At 52.1% G+C, this 27,666-nt stretch overlaps 2 protein-coding genes across 2 annotated transcripts; one reads left to right on the forward strand and one right to left on the reverse strand.

Annotated features, from left to right (window-relative positions):
- Positions 1-10,925, forward strand: ITPKA (inositol-trisphosphate 3-kinase A). The gene is made up of 7 exons (XM_074289335.1): positions 1-1,061; positions 9,247-9,343; positions 9,520-9,736; positions 9,850-10,054; positions 10,200-10,301; positions 10,428-10,499; positions 10,579-10,925. The coding sequence occupies exons 1-7, from the start codon at positions 339-341 to the stop codon at positions 10,780-10,782; spliced, it is 1,620 nt and encodes a 539-aa protein (XP_074145436.1). The 5' UTR covers positions 1-338; the 3' UTR covers positions 10,783-10,925.
- LTK (leukocyte receptor tyrosine kinase) lies at positions 10,514-27,623 on the reverse strand. Its single transcript, XM_074284786.1, has 21 exons — positions 27,512-27,623; positions 21,675-21,851; positions 20,385-20,531; positions 19,935-20,139; positions 19,370-19,520; positions 19,095-19,241; positions 18,780-18,939; positions 18,491-18,673; positions 17,392-17,490; positions 16,392-16,544; positions 15,689-15,787; positions 15,354-15,549; positions 14,964-15,054; positions 14,479-14,543; positions 14,095-14,224; positions 13,810-13,907; positions 13,494-13,586; positions 13,263-13,364; positions 12,956-13,090; positions 12,762-12,852; positions 10,514-12,453 (listed from the first exon to the last, which is right to left on the reverse strand). Exons 1-21 carry the CDS (start codon positions 27,621-27,623, stop codon positions 11,950-11,952), a joined length of 3,138 nt encoding a protein of 1,045 aa, XP_074140887.1. The 3' UTR covers positions 10,514-11,949.
- Between the last annotated feature and the right edge of the window lie 43 nt (positions 27,624-27,666).

Genomic DNA, 27,666 nt, shown 5'->3' on the forward strand with positions numbered 1-27,666 from the left:
GGTCTGCGCAGGAACAAGCCCTCAGCCGCCCCCGATCGTTTCCAGCCCCGAAGCCTAGGGACGCCGTGCTAGGGACTGGGCAGGCCTCCAGGTATCCTCAGCCATACGGCCGGAGGCGGGGACTGAGTTGCTGGGAAGTGGCCTCCTCCCCACGGACGCCACTGGGGGCTCTGGGTTCTAGGTTTCGCGTCTCCTCCTCCGCCCCTCCTCCGCAGGTCCCCCCCCCGGGGTTTCCCAGAGCGCGGCGTGGAGCTGGGGCGCTAATTTCTGCCCACCTCACTCCTACTCCCGATCCCGCGAAGAGCCCCGCCTCTCTCAGCCCGAGGGTTTCTCTGAAAATGAAAGGAGCGGGCAGGGGGTGGGGATCGTGCGGGGTAGCTCCGCCCCCACGCAGCCCCGCCCCCCGGGGCGACCGGAGCTGTGGGCGCCGAGCTTCCCCAGTCCCCGCGGCGCCGCGGGCTGGTGGGATCGGCTACTGCTGCTCCGCCCGGGACATGACACTCCCCGGTGGCCCGACGGGCATGGCGCAGCCGGGGGACCCCGGGCATGGCAGCCCCGCGCTGGCTCGGGCCCCGCGGCGGAGCGTCGGGGAGTTGCGCCTGCTCTTCGAGGCTCGGTGTGCCGCTGCCGCGGCTGCAGCAGCGGCCGGGGGCCCTCGGGCTCCCCGGGGTAAGCGGCGCGGGGGACGGGTCCCTAATGGGCTGTCGCACCCGGCCCCGGCCCCAACTCCGACCCCCCCGGCCCCGGCTTCGGCTCCGACTCCGGCCCCGGCCCCGGCCCCGGCTCCGGCTCCGGCTCCGGTGATGATCCCCCAGTTGACCGTGACTGCTGAGGAACCGGACGGAGCTCCGTCGAGCCCCGGGCCTCCGGAGCCAGAGGCAGGCTGCCTCAAGACCGCGGGCTCCACGCACCTGCAGCAGCCCCGCCGCCTCTCTACCTCGTCCGTCTCCTCCACCGGCTCTTCGTCGCTGCCCGAGGACTCCGAGGATGATCTGCTGAGTGACAGCGAGAGCCGGAGCCGCGGCAACGTGCAGCTGGAGCAGAGCGAAGAAGTGGTCCAGGTATGGGGAGGGGGCGGGGAGCGGCGGCAGGGACCGGGGCGGGGCAGGGTCGGCTTTGGGGGCGGGGTAGGGCAAGAAGTGGCATCTCCGCTGGGGGCTGCGCCCTCGGGACGCATCACTTCCTTGGCTGGTGACTGGCTGGAGAACCCCTTGGGAGCATCGGAGGGTTAACGAGGAAGACAAGCGCCGGGGGGGACGCAAAACCTGGGGTCTGGGCTGCATTAGAATGTGTCCCCAACGCCGCTGTCCCTTGGAACCTACCCCCCTTCCGGGTGCAGTCTGCTGCCCATACGCCCTAAAACGCCTCTTAACAAACTAGAAGAAAATTATTTGAGCTCCCCGAGTGGGCGGGCCAGCCTAAGCGGACTGGTCCCTCTAGGCTTTGAGTGGGGACCCCCACAGCCCGGAATGGGTAAAGTGACATGTCAGACACTTTTTCAAGGGATGGGCCACCCTGACGGCCTCAACTGCTGGACCGAATATCTGAGAATGAGAAGGTGGTCCCAAGCCTGGTTCCCCCTAACGTGACTATGCTCCAGGGAAGAACTTGAAATTGGAGCTCTCTCCATAGCACCCAGCACAGGATTTTGTACACAGTAGGCATTTAATAAATGTTTATTGCATTGAATTGCATGGTAGGAAAGCATGACAACACTCCACCCGTTCTGGCTCCCATTGAGAGGGATCCCGAGTATTGGCGAACAATTCTGGAGCTCTTGGAATGGAAGGTGCTGCCTCCCCCACCCCAGGGCGTCGTCTTTCCCATCCTCCGCAGTTGCTACGGTTTCTCTCTCCCGAGTGGGTGTGGAGTGGCTCTCCGGGCTCCTGCTCTCAGAGCTGCCGCCGTCTGCTCTGGGCTCCCGGCAGGCAGCTTTTTTCTTGACTGGGAACTGGGGACCATTTGGGTTGGGGGAAGGCTTAGAAATCCAAGGGAAAAGTGACCCCCCTCCCTTCTTCCAGTCCAGGCCTTGGGGCACGACTTGAAAGAGTCTACCTGAGTTTCAAAACCCTGTCTCACTGGAGGAGGTAGAGTGGAAGGTGGTCATTCTGTAAGGAGGTAAATCGAGGCAGAGCATCTCTCCCTTGCTTCCGTTTTGGCTGGAAACTCACGGAAATGGAAAAACTGCGATTAGAGTTCCCTTTCCCTGCCACTGCTTAAAACACATTCGACCCCCACACCCATGTCCTCTTTCCTTTGGGTCATCGGGCCTGGGGATTTGGCCACAGATTCTGCCCTCGTGACTGGTTGGGCTAGTCGGCCTCCTCTTCGTGTCTGTGCGCTTGTGTATGAGTGCACTACGCTGTACACACCGTGTGTGGACCCCAACTGGGGATCAATCTTTCCTATCCCTTTCTCTTTCTGACCATAAAATACTTAAAATAGGCTCCTACGTTTCATAACTGAGGCCAGAATGAGGGAGCTGTTCCATCTTCGAGCTTACATAAGAGCCCCGGGGAGTAGAATGGGGGGGGGGAGTGGAGGAGGGAAGCCAGTGGCACTCACTTTAACTAGGGAGGAGGGAGAAGTTAGGATCTTTCCGTTCAAAGCAGCCATCTCTCTCTCAGGTCTTCCTAGTTCTTCTGCCCCTTGGCTCCCGGCCTACCCCAAGAGTGGAGCACCACCTTCTCCGGCCTCCTGAAAGCCGGAGTGCATGAGTAGGGCTGAGGGATAGGGCAGAGGTTGGAATGGTGGCGATAGAGGCAGAGGAGTGCCAGACCCGTCCGTGAGATCCCTGTACTGAAGACATTCCTGGTCCTGCTCCTGCCTTTGCAGGAAACTTGGTATACGTTGTTGGGCATGTCACGTAATCTCTCCGTGACTCAATTCCCCACCATCTAGAGCTAAAAATACTTGTCTCCTGGGAATTTTGAGGGTGTTAATGACAAAAGAAGGAATAAAAGTCTTCTTAAAGGGACACTTGCGGATGCGCACGCCTGAACACACACTCCCTTTCCCAAGGTGTGCCTGAGCACAAGACAGGTTGTTCTGGGGACTGAGGTAGGGCCAGAAGCCTGGAAGACTTCCTGCTGCCCAGTCCCAGTAGGAAGCTAAGAGCCCGCAGATGGAAGACAGCAAGTCCAGCACGGGAGGACTACAGCACCCCGAAGGGGGTGACGGGACTCCTTAGGTGTCCTTCCCGCCTAGGCCTCAGTCGCGACTCATCTCCCCTGTCTGTTCCCATCCCCCCTACTCTAAAAGCAGTAGCAGCAGTTCGGGGGCGGCCGCCGTGCCACTCAAACCCGACAGCTGAGAGGCTGGCGGGGGCGCAGTCAGTGGGTGCTCGAGGTGTGAGGAGGGTCTCGCGGGGGCAGCCACTCGCTATTCCCCCTCCCTCCTCTCCTGCCCCCTTCCTACCTGGGCTCGAAGATATCATACTAGGGAGGCGTGGGTCGTGAAGGAGCAAGAGAGCCGGATTTGTGGTGGGGAGGGGGTTCTTGACTCGGGTCTCAGGCCTGGGTTAAGGACGGACTGGGTGTGGTACAGAAAGGCCGGTTATGGTCCCAAGCCTTGGGAGCTCTAGGCTGCACTCCCCAATCTCTTACCATCCCCCAGCCTTGCTGTGGGCCTCCCCGAAGGCAAACAGCGGCGGCGGGAGATAAGCGAGCTGGGGACTGTTGACCGAAGCTGCCTGGGGGACGGGGGCGGGACTCGGGCGGACTTTGCCTCCCCGCCCAGGAGTTTCGAGGCCTTGCTCCTGCCCCGGGCCTAACTCGAGACTGCGGGGATCCCTTCTGTCTTTTCTCACCCCTTGCTTTACCCTGGGACCCGACGACACCTAGCTCGGCTCAACATCTCCCTGGCCACAGGCAGGAAGCGGCGCCGGGAGAGGATGCACCTGCCCGGGGGAAGGGGCCGGATGCGCTCGGAGGCGGGGCCCCCTGGTTCGGCAGACTGCCCCAATACCAGCAGGGCATACACAGGCTCCCCTCTTGGTCAGGCTCCTGGCCCAGCTGTACCTGCCCAGCCCGGTTCAGACTGGAGCTGGCTTCTGGCCAGTTTACTGGGCTGTGATTCAGGCGGGGGTTACCAACGACACTCACCTCAGGTCCCCCGCCCCTTCCTTGTCCCAAGTTGGGTTGTGCCAGGAAACTACTTTCAGCAGGGCGGGGCGCAGACGGGCAAAGGCGAAGGCTTGCCTAGGATCAGGGGTGCCGTTTGCTTCAGCCTTACCGCTGCCTTTCCCTAAGGCCCCTGGCCCTGGAAGCCAAGGGGCCTGGACCCTGGGCATCTCTGACCTTTCCAAACAATCTTGTCCGAGACCATTAGCAGGAAACCAGCCTTCTACCCGAAGAAGGGAGGTTCTTGGGGAGAGGTTAGGACATGACCACTTTGGGGTCTTTCCCCAAACTTTGTGACTGTCTGGAGGCTGTGGTGAGGGACTTGGGACTGGGACTTGAACGGAGTCTCAGATCTAGTGTTCAAAGCTCAAGAGCTGGAAGGGAGATTGAAGATGTATCCCCGACCGGTTACAGAGGGGGAATTAGGAAGAAGTGACTTGCCCAAGATAACATCACCGATAAGTGGCATTGTAAGAACTTGAACCCAGCTCCTCTCTGGAGCAATCCATCTCACCATGGCCTCCCGCTTGAACCTCTCCTTCCATCCCTACTTGCTTATGGGATAGCAATCAGTCCCATGAGGATGCTTCAGACTCAGAGGTGGCTGTTATGTTTCTGTTCTTTCCTGCGTTGGGGAAAGAGGCAGAGGGCTCTCCAAGCTCAAAAATATCTCCCATCACCTTCTTTGTTTTATGGCAGAACTATAAAATCCAGATTTTCTGTACTCCACTACAGCTTTCTTAGCCTCTGGGACACCCTCATTCTCCACACTTTCCCCACTTCCCAACAATTAGAGATTCATTTGGATGGTTCTCAGGCTTTTTTCAAATGCAAACGCCCTCAAGGGAGGCTTAGGTCTGTGAATTGTGAATTACTTGATCTGATTAGGCAAATTGCTTTCTTCTTACCGGTGGGAATGGAGCTTTTGATTGGGTGGCCCGGTGGAAGTGCAGGTAATTTTAGAGTGGAGGTGGTGGGGAGGAGAGGGGGAAGGGCTGGCCCTGGTAGAGGTCTGGCTGGCCCAAAAAGTCTTCTGGGAAGAACCCTTGCATATAGAGGCTTCCTTGGGGAAGGTGTCCCGTGAGATGGTAGGGGATTGTGAGACAGACTTCATCCATTTTGCTGGGGGTGGGGAGGAAAGGGGCCCTTGCAGCCACCTCCTTCGGAGGCTGAAAATTCTCTCCAGGCAAAAATGCAATACCTGACCCACATAATCGAGGGAAGTTTTAAAAGGGGTTCATTTAATCTAACTGGGCTTTTTCTTGCAGTATTTCTTTTGATCCTCACCCTAAGTATGTAAGATAGGTAAGGCAGGTGTGTAGTTAACCCCATTATGCAGGTGAAAAAATCAAAGTAGTCTTTGAGGGATTAAGTGACTTGTGCCTAAGGTTACCAATTAGTAAATTAATAGAAAGAGGAGTAGAAGCTAATTCTCAGCAGCATAAATTTAAAGATAGAAAGACTTTAATAGGTAAAGTTAGCCCAGTCCCTTCATTTTACAGATAAGTGACCTCTAAGGTCCAGAGGGAATAGCAAGTTGCCCATGATCACAAAAGGAAGCAAGTGAGCTGAGTACGGATCCTCTAAACCTAAAGCTACTGTGTTTTTCTTATTTATTATCATGATTCTGTTTTTACATCTTGCTATGGAATATTGCAAATGGAAATGTCATCTCCCTATTTCCCAGCCCAGGAAGACATCACTGATCATTATGGGTAGGTTGAGTAGGGCCCCTAAGAAGGACAAGGACTTCTGTTTACACCAAATTTTAGTGCCCAGATCCCTCTCTCCAAGAGTTATCCAATCAGTCAATAAGCATTTATTAAGTGCCTTCTATGTGCCAAGCATAGAGCTACACATTGTAGATAGAAAGAATGACGAAAGACAGTCCATGTCTTTGAGAATCACACAATAAATTGGGGAAAACTACATGTAAACAATAATCAACAGAGAAATAAGCCTTAGAACTGAGTGACTGAGAAAAGTTTCATGTAGGAGCTGGAATATTAGCTGAGACTTGAAATCCTGCAGGCAGAGATGAAGGAGAGCAGTTCTCTAAGTGTGGGACTCTGCCAGTGAAATTACACAGTGTCTTGTGTAAGTTAGAGCAACAAGGAAGCCAGTAGCACTAGATCAAAAAAAGTACATGGTGAGGTGGTAGGGATTTGTATAAGGTGTAAGAAGGGAAGGGAAGAGGCTAGGTTATGAAGACCTTTGAATGACAAAGGATTAAAAACAAAACAATATTTGATTCTGGAGAGGACAGAAAGACACTGGAGCTTATTAAGCAGGGGTTGTGACATGGTAGAACTTGTTCGTTAGGACTAGTGGCTGAATGGGGAGAGGATGGATGGAAATAAGCAGACATACCAACCAGCAGGCTATTTCAGAAGGCCAGGCTTGAAGAAATGAGGGTGGTAGCAGTATGAGAGGAGAGAAAGTGGTTGTGTTGGAGAGGATTTGTAAAGGTGAATTCTTCAATGCCTCAGTGCAATAGAATGTGAGAAGTGACTAGGTTGCTAACTCCCTGGGCTAGCTTCCCGGGACTGGGTAATAGAGACCTCTCTGCCCAGAAACCTATTGAAACTGCTCTTTCTGTGGAAATATGTGTAAAAGAATTGCACATGTTGAACCTAATATTGGATTACTCGATGTCTAGGGGAGGGAGGGAAGGGAAGAAAGGAGGAAAAACTTGGAACACAAGGTTTTACAAGGGTGGATGTTGAAAACTATCTTTGCATTGCATGTATTTTGAAAAATAAAAAGCTATTTTGAAAAGAAAGACAGAGAGAAGGAGGAGGGAGGGAGGAAGAAAGAAAGGAAAGAAGGAAGGAGGGAGGGAAGGAAAAAACAAAGAAAGAAAGAGCTTTTAGCCCACACTAGCCCCAGGAGCTTCCATTCAATATTCTTTCCTACATGTTTTGCATGATTTCATATGTATAATTGATATTATATTGCTTGCCTTCTCGATGAGCAGGGGAAGGATTGTCACTAGAAGATGAGTTGTTTTTTTTTAAGCCAGTGCTCTATAGCCAGTTGATTGATTGTCCAAGCATTTTCAGTCTTCAAGCATTATTTCACAGATCTCTGGTCTGATTGCTGATTCCACAGGATTATCTGCCTAGATTCCCACAGGGAAGGAATGGAAACTCCTCCCCTAAAAACCCTCCCAGGTTCAGAAGATTTAGAGCTGTACTGGACCATCTCTAGTTTAACTCCTTTATTTTACAGATAAGGAAGCAGAGGCTTCCAGGCTTTCATGTGACATATCCCAGATCACACAGGTAGCAAATGGCAGAGTGGAAATAAAAACGCAGGTGTTCTGATTGCAGGCAATAAACGACATTTTAAGGTTTAAAAAGCACTTGACATATTCATCTCATTTGATCTCTTCTACAATCATGTAAAACAGCTTCTTGTTCAGTGGTGACCTCATGTGCTGGTTTTCTTGGCAAAGACACTGGAATAGTTTGATCTTTCTTTAATCTTTTTTTTTCTTCTTTTTTTTTATTATGAACCTAACAAATCTTTCTTGCAAAGAACGGAAAAAGAGAATCATATATGGCACCACAAATGTCCCTTTTGTACAGCTTGTTTTTTCAAAAATCAGTTTTAATAGAGTTCTTCCAACACTACTTTGTTGACATTTCTTTCTCCTGTCAGAAGTTAAATGACTTGAATAGGGTCACACAGCTAGTCTGGAGGCCGAATTTGAACTGGGTCTTCCTGATTCTAGGCCCAAAGACTTTAAGATCACTATTAGAGATATATAGTAATCACTTTAAGGTTTAATAAAGTACTTGACACAATCAAGTCAAGACAGGGTATCTTGGGGACAAGGGATCTGATCACAAAGACAGTCTTGTAAGATAGTGGTATTATTATCATTATTTCACAGATGAGGACACATAACTAATGCCCAGAAATTTCAAATTCAAGTTTCTCTGGGCTCCAATCCAGCACTCCTTCCCCTTCCTCAGGCTGCCCATAAAGCATAGCTTGTTGATTGATTAATTAGTTGATTGATTGAATTAACATGGTTAACACAATGCTGAAAATGTGCTTAAGTTAATAAGCTGAACCCTTTATAAATGTCCTAAGCAAACCGGGACACTGTTTTTATGGAGAGAGAAGAGGCAGAGGTGGGGGGAAGGGAAGGAGACTATTACCTAGGGAGGTAAGATCTGGGGCGGGCTGAAGGAAAAGGGCAGGGGTGTGGGGAAGGACAAGTGAAACTGGTCAGACTACTGGCACTGCGAGTGTTTGTCCACAAACGTCTCCCCTAATTTTGCTCAGCTCCTGGGGTTGCCCTGGCTCTGATCGCAACCCCATCCGGACTGGATATGGGGAAGCTGGGTGGTTTGGTCTCTGTTTGTGCTCTACGGTCCCTAGCCACGTGGCAGAGCTCCAATACCCAGGACTCTTGTCAGATAAGAGGCAAGGTCTTTAAGCCGGATGCTAAAGTGGAAGGAAAGACACTATGAGCGTAGAACCTAGGGCCCAAGGTGTAGTCGCTACTGCCTCCCTCGGGATCGTCCACCCACCCGGATTCCCAACGGTTGAGCGTGTAGGGCGGATTAGGTGAGACCTTTTGTCCCCATGTCCCGCCCCTAGTTTAAGAACTCTCGGGCCTTCAGTTCCCATAACCTTGTGATGAAGAGAGAGCCACCTGCAACCAGAGAGGCTCTGTGGGGACTGAGTGTGGATCACAGCAAAGTAATTTTCATTCTTTTTGTTGCTTGCTTGCATTTTGTTTTCTTTCTCATTTTGTCCCCTTTTGGATATGATTTTTCTTGTGCAATGTGATATTTATGGAAATATGTAGAGAAGAATTGCACTGTCTAACCGATATCGGATTACTTGCCGTCTAGGGGAGGAGGTGAGGGCAAGGGAGGGAAAAAATTGGGAACACAAAGTTTTGTAAAGGTGAATGTTGAAAGTTATCCATGCACGTGTTTTGAAAATAAAAAGCTTTAATAATAATAATAAAAAGAACTCGGACCTTGCGGATTGAAGGGGCCGGGGAATCGACTTCAAGGGGAGGGGCCACGGGACGTGTCATTTAAGTGCGTGGAGAGTCGAGCTCACCAGCTCCCACTCCCGTCCCCTTGTCTTTTTTCCTCAGAAAAACCCCTGGCAGAAGATCCGAACCATGGTGAACCTGCCGGTGATCAGTCCCTTCAAAAAGCGCTACGCCTGGGTACAGCTGGCGGGTCACACGGGTGAGGAGCGCGAATGGGTCATTTGGGGGTGCCGTTAGAAGGGCGCCAGCCCCACGCGGGATGGCTTGTGGGTCAGGGAAAGGGGAGCGTGGGCCATCGAGCTGGGTGCCGGAGGGGGAAGCGGGGCTGCCTCTGCCTGGGGAGGGGAGCTGAGCGGCGGCCGCCTCCCTCCTCAGGGAGTTTCAAGGCCGCGGGAACGAACGGGATCATCCTGAAGCGCTGTTCGGAGCCGGAGCGCAGCTGCCTCGCGAGTCTGATGAGCGACGCGCTGCGAGGCTGCGTGCCCACCTTCCACGGCGTGGTGGAGCGGGACGGCGAGAGCTACCTGCAGCTTCAGGACCTGCTGGCCGGCTTCGACGGGCCCTGCGTGCTAGACTGCAAAATGGGGGTCAGGTGAGCGCCCGCGAAGGGGGGGCGTGGCTGGAGCCGGGCTCCGTCCAGCACCTAGACTCGGCCGCCTTCGCTCCCCACGGCCCCCCTCATCGCCTCCCGGCCCTTTACGGCAGGACTTACTTAGAAGAGGAGCTCACCAAGGCGCGGGAGCGGCCCAAGCTTCGCAAGGACATGTACAAGAAGATGGTGGCTGTGGACCCCTCCGCCCCCACCGAGGAAGAACACGCGCAGCGCGCCGTGACCAAGCCACGCTACATGCAGTGGCGGGAGGGCATCAGCTCCAGCACCACGCTGGGCTTCCGCATCGAGGGCATCAAGGTGAGCTCTGCGCCCGCCCCGCCGGGCGTTCCCAGCCGGAGCCGCTGTCCCCCTAGCCCCCAGATGTCCCCGGCCTGAGCCCGTCCGCCTCTTTCCCTTCTGTCAGTGCCGAGCCCCCTCCCACTTCCCTTCCCACTTCCTTTAGAAAGCCGACGGCTCCTGCAGCACCGACTTCAAGACGACCCGGAGCCGGGAGCAGGTGATTCGGGTGTTCGCCGAGTTCGTAGAAGAGGATGCCGAGGTCTTGGTGAGAGCTGGACGTGGGAATGGGGATGGTTAGCGTCGAATCCCAGGTCCTAACCGGGAGAGTCATAACCCCGCCTTCCCCTTTCTCCCCCCTCTCGGACGCTGGCCCGCCCTTTTCCCCGGGCAGAGGAAATATCTGAACCGCCTGCAGCAGATCCGAGACACCCTAAGCGTGTCCGAGTTCTTCCGGAGACACGAGGTGAGGAGGACGTCGGGTAGGGGGCGGGGGGGGGGGCTGTTGGGCGCGGGCGCCGGCCGCTGAGCGTCCTCCGTTTCAGGTAATCGGCAGCTCCCTCCTCTTCGTGCACGACCACAGCCGTCGCACAGGCGTGTGGCTCATCGACTTCGGCAAGACCACCCAGCTGCCGGATGGGCAGACTCTGGACCACAGGCGGCCCTGGGAAGAAGGCAACCGAGAGGACGGGTATCTTCTGGGGCTGGACAATCTCATCAGCATCCTGGCGAGCCTGGCGGAGAGATGAGGCTGGTCCCGTCCCCACCCCAGAGTTCCTCGGGCCGCCATCGGATAGACCCGCGGCGGCTGCTGCTGCTGGTCTTGCATGCACAAGACTTAAGGAATCCAGGCTTGCGACCCCGAGGATTCCGAGATAGACCCCGCAATTCTCCCGGCCTGCCTCGGGAGGGGGGCCTGCAGATTGACTGACGTCTAGGCGTGTTCATATGTCAGAGCTCCGGCCCTCCTAAAGAGGAATGACACTAATCGGGAGGAAAGGAGCAAGTTTCTTTCTTCTTTCTTTCCCTTGCCGGTCCCTGGGGAAAAGGGACTGCTGCCGAATCCTGCGGGTATGAGGAGGGTGGGGGAAGGGAGCCGATTTGGGAGTTTTAATTCACAACTGACCTGTATGGTCCGGCCTTTCAACACTAGGGGGGAAGGGGCGGGGTGAATTTCTCTTTCCCTTCCCTCTCCAATAAAACTCACTGAGGAAGGGTCTGTGGTCTCCTTGCCCCACTCTCCTTCCCTAAAACCCAACAATTCAGAATTTGAAAGGAACCTGGGCTGTTACCAAGTCCTGACCTGACCAACGGCATGGTGTAAAACCATGCAGGTTAAAGTCTCCGGGCCTCAGTTTCCTGATCTAAACGGAGGGAGAACTCTGTGACTTCTGAGCTTCCATCCAACATACTCTGTAATCCCACTATCACCCCCTTTTTCTCCCAGCCAGCAGGGCTGCCTGTCCAAGCCCAGAAGCAAGGGTGAATGAAGCCTTGGAAGAAGGAAAAGTATGGTGAGGTCTGAAGTCAGCCTGAGGCAGCCAGATGAGGGCAGAAACCGTAGGGCCACCTGGTCTGTCTTGTCTAGCTTGTGGCCATTCACTTGGGCAGCAGCCTGAGGCAACGGAGCCCAGCTGATAAAATGGCCTCTACGCAACCCTTCCTAAGTACAATAAGTAACCTAAAATCCCGGGGCAGCTTTTTATTCCAGCGTATTATAAATACAAGTTCAGAGGGCAATCAGCAAAAATAAAGGAGTTCGAGGTCCTAGGCCTGCCACACATTGAGGAAACGAGAACCATGGTGGGGATTGGGAGCTGATCAGGGGGAGAGATGCATGTGAGGGAAGGAGTGGGACACTCCTCGAAGCAGCAGCAGGGTCAAGCTGAGGTGGCTGGAGGGAGAGAATCATGCCCTTAGAAGGCAGTGGTGGCTTCTGATGATCGAGGTCCCTCCACATCAGCCTGAGAGACTCCCCGTTTTAGGTCCCACCCTGACAGACAGCATATCCCATCATTGAAGGTTGGGAGGTGGTGAGTCAGAGGGAGGAGGGAATTGGGCTTCAGATGAACAGGGTCACCAGGAAAGGTGGGGGAAGGGCTGGGGGAGGAAGGGCTGTTCTCTTCAATGCCCGAGTCTTCACCCTCAGCACAGGGGGAGGCCCAGGACCCATACGTGGGATTCCACAGACTCTGTCTTTTGTCCAGCCGCTGGAGCCCCTTGGCCTTGGAGGGCTTGGGGCCAGAGGAACTCAGTCCCCACTCAAGGTTGTCCACCTGCAGCTCCTGAGGCTGGGGAGCGTTCAGGCCGTCTGTAGCTAGCAGGGGGTGTGAGAGACCATTCCCCAGCACAGACGCCCCCTCTTCCTCTGGGGCTGGCCCTAGGTCAGCTGGCAGAGGTATGTTCAGCACATCCGGGTCCTGGAACAGGAGTGAATGATTGTACCTAACTCCATTGTGAAGAAGCTTGTTTTTGCGATTCAGAGGGGAGGAGGTCACTTAGACCTCTCTTTCCCTTCGTTTCCATTACATGTGACCTGAGATCTCCTAGGAGAAGCATCACAATGTAGTGGAAAGATCATTCATTGGCTCTGAAGTCGGGGAACCTGGGTTCAAGTCCCCTATGACCTTCTTGAGTCTGTTTCCTAATCTGTAACCTGGGGGGTGGTCCCTTCAAGTGCTAGGATTCCAGAGTATAGACACTATGACACCTCCCTGCATCATCCCACCTGGGAGCAATAGCGGAGCCGTTCCAGGATACTAGTGAAGTTGGGCCGGTGGTCAGGCTGATGTTGCCAGCACTGGGTCATGATCCGATACCTGCAGGGAATTCTGGGTATTACGGCCTCGGTGCAGTGGCAGCTAAGGGCTCCCACCCCCGCTTCTCTGAGTGTTCTCCACCTTCTGACAGCCCCATACTCACACTGGGCCAGGGCAGCTCCGAGGAGGGTCCATTCTGTCTCCTCCAATGATAAAGTCCAGCACCTCCTGGTTGGTGCGACCCGGGTAAGGCATGTAGCCCAGTGAAAAGATCTCCCATAACAGGACCCCAAAAGACCTGTGCCAAGCCAGGAGTCAGCCTGGGCACAACAGCTACACCTCCAGATTCTCTCCCTGACCTCCCCCAGGACATTCAGGTCCCACACGGACACCAGCAGGGCAGGAAGCCCACCTCCGGACCAAGGAAAAGCCCAGCCCCCTCCGGGTAGGGCTGGTAAGAGACAAGTTACCAGGAGTCAGTCTTAGAGGTGAAAATGCCCTCCAGGAAAGCCTCAGGGGGCATCCATTTGACAGGCAGCATAGCTCGGCCTCCCTTTCGATAATAACTTGCTCTATAAAAAGGCAGCATGGAATTAGTGCCAACACATCCCCCAGGACACGTGACTCCCTGGTCCTTGCTATGCCAGCCATTTCTCAGTACGTTCTCCCCCCTCCTGTAGGTGTCTCCCAGCTTCCCTCACCGGTAGATGTCCCGAGCCATCCCGAAGTCACCGATCTTAGCTACTCGGCCAGCTCCTCGGCAGGTCAGGAGGCAGTTCCGGGCTGCAATGTCCCTGTAGAGCCATTGCCTCAATCCCCAGGGAAGGAGGTGCCCGGCAGCTCTCCCCAGCGCCCCTGCCCATCCTTACTGGCCCCTTCTTGTCCCTCCTTCCCAAGCCACTTCCCTCCTCTGAGTCTGTCTTCCCCAGTCTGTGTGGCATACAGTCACACTGGGGGGCTCCATGGCTAAGGTGCTGTGCCCCCTGAGCCAATATTCTCTCCCCTAGTCCCCCCAACCTGTGGATGAAGTGGTTTTCTTCCAGATAATGGCAGCCCTGGGCCACGTCTCGGGCAAGGTGAAGTAGGTCTTGCATGTTCAACGGGGAAGGCTGGCCCTGGGGAGCAAGGGAGGTGGAGGGTCACTCCAGCCAAGGATCCAAAGGCCAGAAACGTGGGGACTTGGAGAGGGCCAAGATGACTTGGAGATGAACTGCACTGGAAGGGGAACTTGGCGTCTCCAGGAGGGAGTAAGAAGGGGACTCGGAAGATTTCATGGAAACAGATATGGGGAAGGGGGCTTACCAGGTGAGGCCGGCTGTGCCTCAGGAAGCTCTTCATATCCCCGCCGGCCATCAGCTCCAGCAGGATGAGCCGGGGGGTGGCGCGGAGGCTGAGCCCCACACACCGCACAATGTTCTGGTGGCTGAACTTACTGAAAGCACACACAAAGGGCAGACCAAAGGGCACCGCAAAACAGACACAAACCGTCACTCAGAGGGAGGTGTGCATGCCCCTAGTGCCGGAGAGGGCGGAACAAGGGATGTTGACCTGCCCCCCTCCCCCAGATACTGGGGATCAGCCCGGGAACTGGTGGAGTCTGAGGGTACCACTGCCTCCCCTAGGCTTCCTCTCTCAATCAGGCTCCAAGCCTCCCCGCCCCCCCCACCCCCCAGCCCTAAGAGATACCTGATGATAAGCGCTTCCATCAGGAAATCCATCTCATCCTGTTGGGAGCAGAGTTCAGGGAGGGTCTAAGGAGGAGATGCAAGAGGAAAGGTTGGGTGAGAGAGAGAGACACCATCATTCGGGATCTTTCCGGGGAGGGACAGGGCCAACAACAGCTGGGAGAAGGCCATCCTCCCTCTCCCTCCTTCTAGACCCAGTGCCCATATATGGCACCTCCCTCCCTCCAGCATGATGATGATCAAATTTGTATTTGTAAAGTGCTTAGCACAGTGCCTGACACACAGGAGGCGCTTAATAAATGCCTGTCTCAGTCCGTCCTTATACAGTGAGTCGTGCAGGGACAAAACACCCGCTGTGTGACCCTGGGTCCGTTTGGGCTTCCGTTTCTTGAAGGGGCTGGCTTTGAAGGCTTCTAGCAGTCCTCCCAGCTTTGAGTCCATGACCCTACTCCCACCCCGAGCACCCTGGGTCAGGCTCCTTCTCACCTTGATAGCCACCTGAAGTGGGTTGGGGCCACCAGCAATGCCCAGCACCAAGCCCTCATAGACCTCACCAAAGGCACCATGTCCCAGGGCTCTGCAGGAAGACAAGTTAGAAGTGGGAGAAAGGGCTCTGGGGAGAATCTCAGAGGACTGGCGTTGCACGGAGTGAACAAGAACCTGCACTTCATTTACTGAACACCTACTGCATACTCAGCTGGGGGGATCTGGAGTGATTGAGCTCTCCGTGGCCCCCTGAAACCTTCCAACCCTTTAAAACCCAAGACTTGAAACAACAATTCTATACATCGAGGAGCAAGAGCGGTGGAAAGTTCGAGGGAAGGAGAGGGGGACAGTGTGTGGGGGCAGAGGGAGAAGAGCGATGAGGAATCTCACCTGAGCAGAGTGATGTTGTCTCTGGGAACCTCCAGAAGCCCTGGAGGGAGGGGCAAGGACAGCGGTGGACAGAGCCCAACCTGGCAGTAGTTGGGGTTGGGGGCGGTTCTGACAGCCGAGATTCGAAGTTTGCTGAGAGAGAACGCGGCTCCTGGCAGTCTTGTCCCCCACAAACCCCACCGCTTCTGCTGGTGCGCTGCAGGCGGCAAGCATGGGGTCTGATTGTACCTGAGCACATCCTCCGGATCCGTCTCCCCAGCTCTCCTCCTGACACCTGGAGGCTCCCCTCGCTTCCTCTCCCTTCCTCTGTGGCCGGCCCCACAGGCGCTCCTTACCTATCAGACCTCCACAGACCAAGAGCAGGCTCAGGGTGGAAGCCATCACCACCACCACCACCATGGTCAGGACCAGAGGGCTCAGGGGAGCGGGCAGCTCTGTGAAGAGAAGCCCCACCTGCTTGCGTACAAGGGAAAACCCCAGAAAGGTCTGCTCCCCCAGACTTCCCGCTGGCAAGGTTATTCGAGGTTAAGCACCCCCTCTGCTATAACTAGCCATTTCTAGCCCCTGGGGGCAATTGTCACAAAGTTGTATGGGGAGAGCGGAGAACGTGGCAGAGATCTCTGGAGACTGTCAGATCCCTTCTAATGCTGGCAGGGCTGGGTTGGAGAAGAGCTTGTCTGGGGCTGGGGCAAGGCAGTCGTTGGTAGCTTCCTATTTATTCTTAGCAACCAAGTCATGCTTTTTTTTTTTTTTTTTTTCCCCTATGTTGCTGAAGGACTGAAAATATTATCAGCACCTTTCAAAATTTTGGTAGCTTGGGGCAAAGTCCCAGTCCCGAAGCCACAGTTAAGGTTCTGGACCGTCTAATCATTAATGGATGGTGCCTCTCCCCAGCTGGAAGAAGAGGAGGAAACGCTGCTTCTTTGTCTGCCTCCCCTGTAACTCGGCCCTACCCCACTTGGGACTTTGTGTGCTCTTGTGTGAGAGGTCTGGAGGAGGGGTTGGCCTGAGGGGGGCGGGGAGGGGAAAGGGTGGTACCTGTGCAAGTAACGTTATCCCCAGCCAAGGCGGTGCCGACCGGGCACATGCACACAGCCTCCCGGAGCTCAGGCTTCCAGTGGCATTCTTTCAAAGGACAGTGACTGCAGTTGAGGTGCAGCCGGATATCCACCTCACCATGGTTCTCTGTGACTGTTGAGCCCAGAACAAGAAGTGTCAGAGTAGACAGGGGGAGAGTCTGGGGAAGCCTACCACAGCCAGGAGAGGAGCAGAGACGGAGTCTTTGCCATTTCACTAGGGAGACTCCTGAGCCTAGAGGTGCTGTCAAAGCTGCAGGAGGAATAAGTGGTTATCGGAACAGCCCCAAGGAGCAGCACTGAAGGTCCCAGCTTCATTAAGAAACAGCCCACACACCCAGTAAACCCGGCTCACATCAAAATAGACACATGAATGACCTCGAAGTATTTCTGATGGGAGTACAGCCCAAGTCACATCCATCTTAGATGCATGAATGATCCAAGACAAGTCACTTGATTTTTCTCTTTAAAATGGGAGTGATCAGTATGAGATATTTTCTATGTATTTTCTGCATAAATTATTCCATTTCTAATTCAAATAAATAAAAAATTGGGGATAATAATAGGATCCATCTCAAAGGTCAGGTTATGGCAATGATCAAATGAGACAATGTAGGAAAGCTTTTTAAATGCAGTGTGAATGCATCTAGACAGCTAGGTGGTACAGTGGATAGAGCACTAAACATGGAGTCAGGAAGTCCTGAAGTCAAATTCGGCCTCAGACATTGTGAGATCCTGGGCAAGTCACTAAATTCTGTTTTCCTCAATCTCTCTCACCTATAAAATGAGCTGGAGAAGCACAGGGCAAACTACTCCAGTACCTTTGCAAAGAAAACCTCAAAAGTGGTCACAAAGAATCTAACTAAACAATAAAGGCATCTATTGTTATTGCATTGGGCATGCAAAGGATTTCAAAGAAGGTTAAGGGTAAAGGTTTAGAATATGAGAATGGAGACTTTTACCTTGCAAAGGATGCAGGTACAGCTCACTGCTGGGATGTACAAAGGAAACACCATCCTCCCCATCTGTCCAGAGATCATCTGTCTCTGAAGTGTCACCCCCTGGGGAGGGAGAGAGGGAAAGACAGACAGACAGAGATCTTAGGGTTTAATCTGGTCGGGCCTTTTGATATCCCTGAATTCAACTTCTCATTTCACAAATGAGATAACTCGGCCCCAGGGAGGTTAAGTGCTATCCCCAAGGTCACTGAACAGCTGGAATTCCAGCCCAGGTTATTTAGCAGCAAGCCCGCTGTTACTAAAACGGCACAGTGGGACTTAGTCCGGAACTCAGAAGGTCCCATAAGCTCCTTCCATTTGGGACATATCTGAGAAGAGGAAATGAAGAACTGAGGGATTTCTAGAGGAGAGTATGGAGTGAGTGCTGTAACTATCCCTTTGTGTTTCTGAGGTTGAAGGGAGAAAGCTCCAGCATTTTCGGAGATGCTTGTTTACGAAACAACGGATTTCTTGCCGCTCCTGAAATCTATGCATGCTCGTCAGTCTTTCTCTCGGATGCGTCTCTCCCTCCTACGTCTAAAGAGTGGGTTCCTCCTCCCTGGGCTTATAGTAAGACACAGTGTGATTTCAGGGGTGCCAGGAAAAACGATCATACATCGAGTAGGGATGAAGGCAAACCGAACGTCAGGGCCTCAGAATTACTTTGGCCGCTGGAGGGGACGTCTATTTGTCTTTTTTTTTTTTTTTTTCCCTTTTCTTTTTTAGTGAGGCAATGGGGTTGAGTTGCCCAAGTTCATAGTTAGAAGTCTATCTGCCAGGTGGATCCCGGAGCAGGATCCTCAAAGGAAAAGTGGGGGAAATGGACGAGTTTATAGGCTAAAGACAAAGTTTTATTGTTCGTTTTACTGTGTGGTTGCTGTCTCCTCCTCTCAGCTTACAGCCCCAAATCACTGTGCAGCTCTCGATCCCTGACGTGCTGCACTCCATCCTCGGTCCCACAAACCACGGCCACGCCCGCGGTGCCCAAGAATAGGGCGAGCTACCGTCCTTCCCCGTTCGGGGAGACCTTTCTCCGCGCCAGCCCCGCTGGGGAGTCACCTACCCCGGTAGCCGCCGCCGCCGCCTCCCGCGGTGCAGGGTCCGCCCCCGCCCCCAAAGCCGCCAGTCGGAGCCCAGCGGAGCGCGGCCCAGGCTTCCGGACAGCCTCGGCCGCCCTCCGCTCCCTCCAGCGGAGAGCGGCCGCCCTGTGCCGAGGGTGCTCCCGATCTCCATCCGCCTCCTCCACCTGCAGAGCGCACGAGAGCCTCCGCTGACTCAGGCAGTCCCAGAGATAGGGATGGGGACGGACTCCCCGGCCAGCCGGTCCTTGAGGGGCCCAGGCGCCTTCTCACCTGCGGCCCCGCCCCTCCCGCCACTGCCGGGCGCAGAGGTCCGGTTCTCCAGCTTCTCCCAGGACGGGGCCAGAGGGCCTCTCGGTCGCCTTCTCAGGTAGGCTCGGCCCCCGCCGCCCGCAGCCACCAACAGAGGCTCCAGCTCCCCCGACTGCAGCCGCTGAGAAGGACATGGCCGCTGTCAGGGGATCGCTCTCCCAAGGACCCTCCTCGTGGAGTCGGGAGGATGAAGGAGGGCCCTCGGGTCCTGAAACACAAGCCAGGAAGAAGGAGCCAGGGAGCCCTGAGGGAGGCGGGGGAGTCGGAGGGACCTACCCGAAAGACGTAGGAGGCGCCCCCCCCGCCCCCGCCCCCTCCAGCCCAGCGCCTGCGACCCAGGGATCCTGGGGTTCCAGCCGCCTTCTCTTCTTCCTCCGCCGCTGCAGACGCCCCGAGGCAAACGTCTTGGCTCTCCGGGCTCCCCTGACAGCACAGAATGGGACAGGACAAGGGGGTTCCGACAGCCCCTCGTTTCCTGGTCCCGCTTCCCAAACACTCCAGGCCGTCTCCGTTCCCCCGCCCTCCCCTTCCCCCCCCCCCCCCCCGCTTACTCCGGGACAGGCATCCCCTCCCTGCTGCCCCACCAGGATGTAGAGCAGCTCCCCTTGGTGCAAGGTAAAGATAGACGAGACGAAGACCCCGTGGGCCCGGGAGTTGTGGTTCTTGGCTCCTTTGCCTCCGGCGGCCCCGTAAGCAGAGATCCTGGGGGAAGCCCGCTTTGGCTCCTTAGCCATCCCCATCAGGGCGCAAGCCCCTCCCCACGGGAAAGGGAGGCTTCGGGCTGCGTGCCTGTGCTGGTGACTTCAGGGGGATGAACTTGCTCCCTGGACGTGTCTCCGTCTCCATAAGGGTTTTTTGCTTTGTTTGAGTCAGGAGTGGGAGGTTTAGGCAGGGAGAAGGGGCGAGGACAGGCCAGGTTGGCTGGACTGGGTTTTCTAGCCAAAGAGCTTAGGTTTGATGGGTCTCCTGAGAGACCCTCCGAATCTGTGCTCCCTTTATCTCTTCAGCACTTAGCTTTCCTAACCACGGTTGGGGCAGTCCCTGGGCCAGCACTGTGTCTGGGCTAACGTGAATCACTCCGAGCCTCGCCCCGTCCTCCTCCTGCCCAGCACTTACAGATAACGGGCGAGAGCCGGCACCTTCCAGAGCTGCACTCCCCGCAGGGAGCCCTCGGCTCCCACGGTCACCGCCACGTTGCCGCCCGCGTACGCCCCGTCGCACTGCGCCTGCGTGGGGCCGCGCCTCCCGCTAGCTCCGCAGGTGGAAAACTGCCACTGACCTTCTAGTCCCGGAGACCGGGGAGGAGGAGAGGAAGGGGAAACTGAGGGTCATTGTCCGAACCTTTAAGCTTCGCCCCTCCCCTAGTCCAGTCCAGCCCCTCATAGGGGATTCTAGAAAGGCTTTCAAGAGCGAGCCTAGGAGTTAGAGCAGCGAGACCGAGACGGGGTGGTGGGGCTACAAGTGTCTGGGCGGAGCGCTTTGAGACTGGGAGAAGGGGAGTGGGAGGGCAGCTGCGGGCTTGGGGGGGCGGGGCGGTCTTTCGGCTAGGGAGACCTGAAGTCTCACCGGAAAGGCCATGGGAAGTTGCTGGCTCCTGAGTGCCACTCTGAGAGACGACAGCGGTCCTCTCGAGACCGAGGACGAGAGGCGGCAGAGGCGGGGGTGTGAGGGAAGGCACCGGAGACTCGGAGCTCGAGGAGCAGAGAATGGCACCTGCAGAAAAAAAATCCAGAGAATAACGGGGGTGGGAGTGGGGCTGGGGCGTGCAATGGAAAGGTGTGGCAACAGGGTTTGGCTTGAGTTTCAGGCCGACCACTAAAGGCTGTATGACCCTGAGCCTCGGTTTCCTGGTCTGTAAAATTAGTTCTAGATCAGAGATGCTTAGCTTTTGGGGGGCAGGGGTCATAAACCCTCTGGCAGTCTCGTGGGTGTGGATGCCTTCTCGGAAGAAAATAAAATACAGAGGATTAGAAAGAAAAACAATGATAATGAAATTAAAGTGGAATTTCCCCCATCCAAGTTAGCCGAGCCTGGGCTTGTAGATCCCAGGTTAAAAATCCCTACACAATCTTTAATATTTCTGGCTCTAAAATCCTTGTGATTCTAGTATTAGTGGTGGGCAAATAAAGCAGGGGCTCCCTTAGGCTTAACCCCTCAAACCTGCTTCCCAATCTTAGGTTAAAGAGCTCTCCACCTTCAAAGCACGGTGAGGAGTAGAGAGAAATGAGATGTTTTACTGGGCAGGGAATTAAGAAGAATGAGGGCTTAGGCAGCCTCGACAGAACCCAACCGTTGCATTGGCAAAACAATCCGGACCCTCACCACGGGCTTACAAAGAGAACTCTATCTGTGCGGCCTCCTTCTCACGTGAGGACTCCTTTTCCCCTCTCCCTCTCCCGAGTGTCAGATCCTCCTGTTGTTCTCGGTGAGCAGAATCCAGAGCTCCCAGACACACTGACCCTGCTCCTCCATCAGCTCAGTGGCCCCCTGGACTGGGCCGCTTCCCTTCCAATCCCAAAATCATATTCTCCCTCAGCTCTCCCCAAACTGAGTCTTCAACTTCCCGGGGGGCCTCAGATCTATTCAGGTGAAAGGACCGGAGCCAGGAGTGCCCTTGATCTCCTGGGACTGGATCCTGATGCACTACTCTGGTAGGGGCCCCCTGAAGGAAAAGTGGAGGGATCATTTGGGCCAGCTCGGGTCCGACCACTGTAGTTCGCCCTATGGTGGATCCAGGAGGTGCAGGCTGTTCCCGGATCCCCCCAGCGCCTCTACCTACCCCTTTCCACCCTGACAGGTTGCAAGAGAATAGGAGCTTCTGGGTTTGGGGCTAGAAGACCCCAGTCCCCTCCCGACCTCCCGAAGGTTGGGCGAGGCTGGGTGGGGCCCGGCAGGTCCTGGACACAAGCGGTCGCTGGCGATGGCGCTTACCCCCAGAGCTGAGCCACAGCAGCAAGCGGACCAGGCCTTCCATCGCCCTGCCTGCGCGGGCCAGCCAGGTGCGGGCCAGGACTCCGCAGCAGCTGTGCTGGACTGCCAGACAGCCCGAGGCTTATAGGAGTGTCCACCAGCCCCAGGGTACCTCAGGGTCCTAAAGCCCGCCCAAGCCACACCCGTCTCAGACCTGTGGCCAGAGCAGCTCAGGAATCAGGGAGGAGTAGGGGACACAAAGCGTCTGCATCGGGTCCTGTCAGGCAGGTCTGCGTTAGGATCAAAAATCACCCTGGACTCTGGGCACTGACTGTGGATGCCTCGGATTACTCGGTTAAGAATGGGGAGAGGCTAAACAGCAAGCAGCTCATGATGCCCTGGGTTTTGGGGTTCCAGAAGGTGGGTGTCTTAGGGAGCTAAGGAAGGAAATTCAGAGGCAGAGCAGTCAGGCAAAGGAGTCTGTTCTTCCCCTCCGTCTGACAGCCAGAGTCAGGCGTGGTATCGGGTGTAGTTTTACTAGGCATTCCCTGGGAGAGGTGGAGTGGAGGGGTTTTATGTCCCCTGAGATGTAATTTAGAGTTGATGGGTCCAGAAACTGACACAGACTACACCCTCCTCCACCCTCCCATTTCGCTGCATAAAACCCTTTGTTGTGTTCATTTCATGTGCAAGGATTTGCATCTTGGCAACTCAGGCCTCGGGCCTGAGTTCTAGTTTCTCCTGGTGGGAGATTGAGCAAATTCTTAACTCTGTCTGAGTCTTGGTTTCTCAAATGTAAAGTGGGGATACTACTTACCCTGCTTATCTCTCAAGGTTGTATGTAGAAACTCAGAGCTGTTTAAAATTTTGCATTTCTCTATTCTACTAAGTGATTTGGAGCATTATTATTATTATTATTATTATTATAGCTTTTTATTTACAAGATACATGCATAGGCAATTGTCCAGCATTGACAATTACAAAACCTTTTGTTCCAACTTTTCCCCTCTTCCTCCCACCCCCTCCCTCAGTTGGCAGGTAGACCAATACATGTTAAATGTGTTAAAGTATAAATTAAATACAATATATGTATACATGTCTAAATAGTTATTTTGCTGTACAAAAAGAATCGGACTTTGAAATAGTGTACAATTAGCCTGTGAAGGAAATAAAAAATGCAGGTGGACAAAAATAGAGGGATTGGGAATTCTATGTAGTGGTTCACACTCATTTCCCAGAGTTCTTTCCCTGAGCGTAGCTGGTTCAATTCATTATTGCTCTATCGGAACTGATTTGGTTCATCTCATTGTCAAAGAGGGCCTCATCCATCAGAATTGATCATCATACAGTATTGCTATTGCTGTGTACAATGATCTCCTGGTCCTGCTCATTTTACTCAACATCAGTTCATGTAAGTCTATCCAGTCCTTTCTGAAATCATCCTGCTGGTCATTTCTTACAGAACAATAAGATTCCATAACATTCATATACCACAATTTATTCAGCCATTGTCCAATTGATGGGCATCCACTCAGTTTCCAGTTTCTGGCCACTACAAAAAGGGCTGCCACAAACATTTTTGCCCATGTGGATTCCTTTCCCTTCTTTAAGATCTTTTTGGGATATAAGCCCAATAGTAACACTGCTGGATCAAAGGGTATGCACAGTCTGATAACTTTTTGAGCATAGTTCCAAATTGCTCTCCAGAATGGCTGGATGTATTCACAATTCCACCAACAATGTATTAGTGGATTTGGAGTATTTTTTAAAAATTTGTTTCAGGATTAGTTTTTTCAAGTCCATCTCCACCTAGCCAATAGCTACTTGCCCTTCCCATTCAATCAGATTACTCCTCCCCACACTTTGTAAACAGTGACAAGATCTATGTTTTCTGTATATTTTGACTTTCTAAAGTGAAATGCATAAATCCTCTCTCTCTCTCCCCCTCCCTTCCTCTCTCTCTCCCTTTCTCTCCATCTCTATTGCCCCTCTCCCCCTTCTTTTCCTCTGTCTTGCTCCCCTCCTTTCTTTTACACACACATTTATAGGTTATACATGTATAATCCTCTTAAACACATTTCCATATTTGTCATGTGCAAGAAGTCATACCAAAAGGTGGGGAAAATACAAGAAAAAGAAATCAAACAAAAGGTGAAAATATGCTTTAATCTACATTCAGTCTCCGTAGTTCTCTCTCTAAATACACATGGCATTTTCCATCCCAAGTCTATTGGAATTGTATTGTTGAGAAAAGCTAAGTCTGTCATAGCTGACCATCATATGATCTTGCTGTTACTTGCTGTTCTGTACAATGTTTTCTTGGTTCTGCTCACTTCACTCAGTATCAGCTCATTTAAGTCTCTCCAGGCTTTTCTGAAATCAGCCCGCTTATTATTTCTTCTAGGACAATAATATCCAATTACATTAGTATACCATAACTAATTCAACCATTCCCCAATTGATGGGCATCCACTCAATTTCCAATTTCTTGCCACCACAAAAAAAGCTGCTCCAAACATCTTTGCATGTGGGCTTTTTCCCCTTTTATGATGTGTTTGGGCTACATATTCAGTAGATCACATATTTTTGGGCCAAACCAATGTGGGAATTAGTTCTGTTTTTCTATGTGTTACAAGACTTTTTGTTATTTTAGTGGGGGAGAGAAAAGTAAATGCTTCTTTTAAAACTATTTATTTTTAATACACATTGCTTTATGAATCATATTGGGAGAGAAAAATAAGAGCAAAAGGGGAAAATTATGGTAGAGACTAAAAAGCAGAAAAAGAAGTGAGCATAGCATGTGTTGATTTACATCCAATCTCCATAATTCTTTTTCTGGATGCAGATGGCATTTTCTGTCCAAAGTCTATTGGAATTGCCTTGGATCACTGAACTACTGGGAAGAATCAAGTCTTTCATAATTGATCATTGTATGTTCTTGTTATTGTGTAAAATACATTCCTGGTTTGCTCAGCATCAGTTCATGTAAATCTTTCCAAGCCTTCCTAAAATCAGCTTATCATTTTTATAGAGCTATACTATTCCCTTATCTTCATATTCCACAACTTGCTCAGCCATTCCCCAATTGATGGGCATCTACACATTTTCCAGTTCTTTGCTGCCACAAACATTTTTGTACATGTGGGTCTTTTTCCCTCCTTTATGATTTTCTTGGGTTACAGACCCAGTAATGGCACTGGTGGGTCAAAGAGTATGCACAATTTTATAGTCCTTTGGGCAGAGTTCCAGACTGTTCTCCAGAATGGCTAGATCCGTTCACAACTCCACCAACAATGCATTAGTATCCAGTTTTCCCACATCTCCTCCAACATTCATCATTTTTTGTCAATCTGAGAAATGTGAGATGGTACCTCAAAGTTGTTTTAACTTGCAGTAAATGTTTAATAGGAAAAAAAATCATTTAAAAAAAAGACTAAATCTGTCTTGCCTGGAAGATAGTTTGATTTACTGTGATGTCTTGGAGGCATGGAGCAGCTTTGTGGAGTATGGCTCTGAGATCCTACCAGAAGGCAGGTAGGGAATTTTTTCCTTTCCCAAACCCATCATTATGTAATTGAACATGGAGCTACTTAATCAACAGGGATCACCAAAGGAAGGAGCAATTCAAAGGCTTCAGTGGCTTTCAAGACAGAAAACAGAAATACATACTCACAGAGAGGCATATGACCTTTAGCAGCAAAGACTCAATTTTGGATTCAATCAAGAGCTAGCCCTGGCAATTGAAAGGCAGCAGACCTGCCTAGAGATCCTAACTGGCCATCTTAACCAGCAGAGATGCTATACTTGGGGTGGAGCAGGAGCTCCACCATGAAGCAAAGTATTAATAGCGTTCTGCATAAGATGCACTGTCAGATAGGTTCTGATGGTGGTGCTTCAGGACCAATGTACTCTAAATTTGTTTCCCCTCTTCCCAGTAATGTGTGAATATCAGGGAAATGATACCCTGGACTTATGGGAGAAGGCATTTTGTAGTTAAGAGTTCTTTTGCTTTGAACTAGGCCTATTGGTTATTAAATTCACCAGATGGATCTTTTGGACTATAGTTTGGGGAGAAACAGATCCTTCATCTAACCTAAGAATCTGTGAGTAGTTGTTACAAGCTGGAGACCAAGTCTGGAAACTTGAGAGTGCCAAATGTGAGAAGTAGTCTAGAGACCCTCAAAAAAATGTCACTTGTTACTCCTTTATAGTTTCAGGTACTCATACTAAAATATTTCTTATAGGGGCAGCCAGGTGGCGCAGTGGATAGAGCACCAGCCTTGAATTCAGGAGGACCTGAGTTCAAATTTGGTCTCAGACACTTAACACTTCCTAGCTGTCTGACCCTGGGCAAGTCGCTTAACCCCAGCCTCAAAAAAAAAAAAAAAAAAAAAAAAAAAAAAAAAATATATATATATATATATATATATATATATATATATATTTCTTATATATGTTGTCTTTCCCCTATTAAAAATAGAATGTAAGCGCTTTAGGGCAGGGAATCCTTTTTTATGTCCATATCTCCAGAACTTCCTTGGCATATAAATAAGTAGTACTTAATACTTTCCTATTTGTTCACCATTCATTCTAAATTTTTTTTGTGCCTTAAAGCAGTCATTTGATGTAAATATTAGTGCTAGAATTATTAACCCTGCCCCCCCCCTTTTTTTTTTTATAAAAAATAACTGAAGCTCAAAGAGATTAATAGACCTGGTAGTTTCTTGGAGGAAGGGAACAAGCATTTACTGTCTTATGTGTCAAGTGATGGCACTTTATAAATTTAACCCTCACAATCCCTCTGGGAGGGAGGTGCCATTATTACATCCACATTTTACTAAGGCAGATAACATACCCAGTCACACAGCTAGATATCTGAGGCTAGATTTGAACTCGGGTCTTTCTGGTTCTAAGCCAAAAGTTCTATCTACTGAAAGCATCAGACCAAGCCATCTTCTGTCTTTCTTGCCCAACACTCCTTATGCGCTAAGGCTGCGATAGTGTGGCTGGAGCTGGACTTGGCGACAGGACTTAGGATCCTTCAGATTACTCCAGCTAGTGCCCATGAGTAAGTTATTCAGGCACCTCTTTAAGGCCAGAAGTTATAATGAAAAGAATTGCTTACACCACCAAAATTAAACATCCCTTCCAACACCAAAATCTCCCTAAGGAACTTAAAAACTTCTTCAACAGGATGATTTGGGACATCTTGTCCAAAGCCACAGGAGAAATGGGATGGGTGTGTTGCTTTTGTATCTCTGCCCAGGAAAAGGAATGTGTGTTTTTCAGTGCTCTAATATTATCACAGCTGTATGAGGAGAGGGCCTTGCTTTACACTATATTTATTGTTTCTTTGCTAACAAACCACTGGGCATCTTAAGCCTTGGTTTTACATGACAGAAAATTCAAAGTTAAAATGGAAACCAAAGGAAAGGTATGAAAAACCCGAGAACACCGACTTTTATCTATTTGTACATATGGACAGTGTGATAGCTCCATTAGTGCCTCTGAAGCACTTTCTTTCTTCTCCAAATTTCCAGATGTTGATCATTTGTTACTAAGGAGGCTGCTGCTGACTCCAATGGGGCTGCTGAGATGGTTCATTTTTAGGTAGGACCAAGGGAAAGATCCAGGAGCAATGATTTACACTGTGCTCTTTGCACCCAGTACTGATCAGGACTGGCCTCCAATCCTGAGGACGGGTTTAAAGGAAAAATCCATCTGTTTGCTCTCCAGTGTGGCCCAAGTCACCCCTTCTCCCGCAGTCCTTAACCTTTCCTTACCCAGTTCCTCATTACAATTTCCCACCACTTTTACCCGTCCTGTGACCGACCGCTGTTCTCGGTTCTGATATGGGATCTGCTTGGAATTGAGCAACAGCAGACACTCTGGCATTTAGTTATCAACAATAGGTATTCTGATCAGAGAATGCAGGGCC

Source organism: Sminthopsis crassicaudata, chromosome 2 (assembly GCF_048593235.1).
Source record: "Sminthopsis crassicaudata isolate SCR6 chromosome 2, ASM4859323v1, whole genome shotgun sequence".
NCBI lineage: Eukaryota > Metazoa > Chordata > Mammalia > Dasyuromorphia > Dasyuridae > Sminthopsis > Sminthopsis crassicaudata.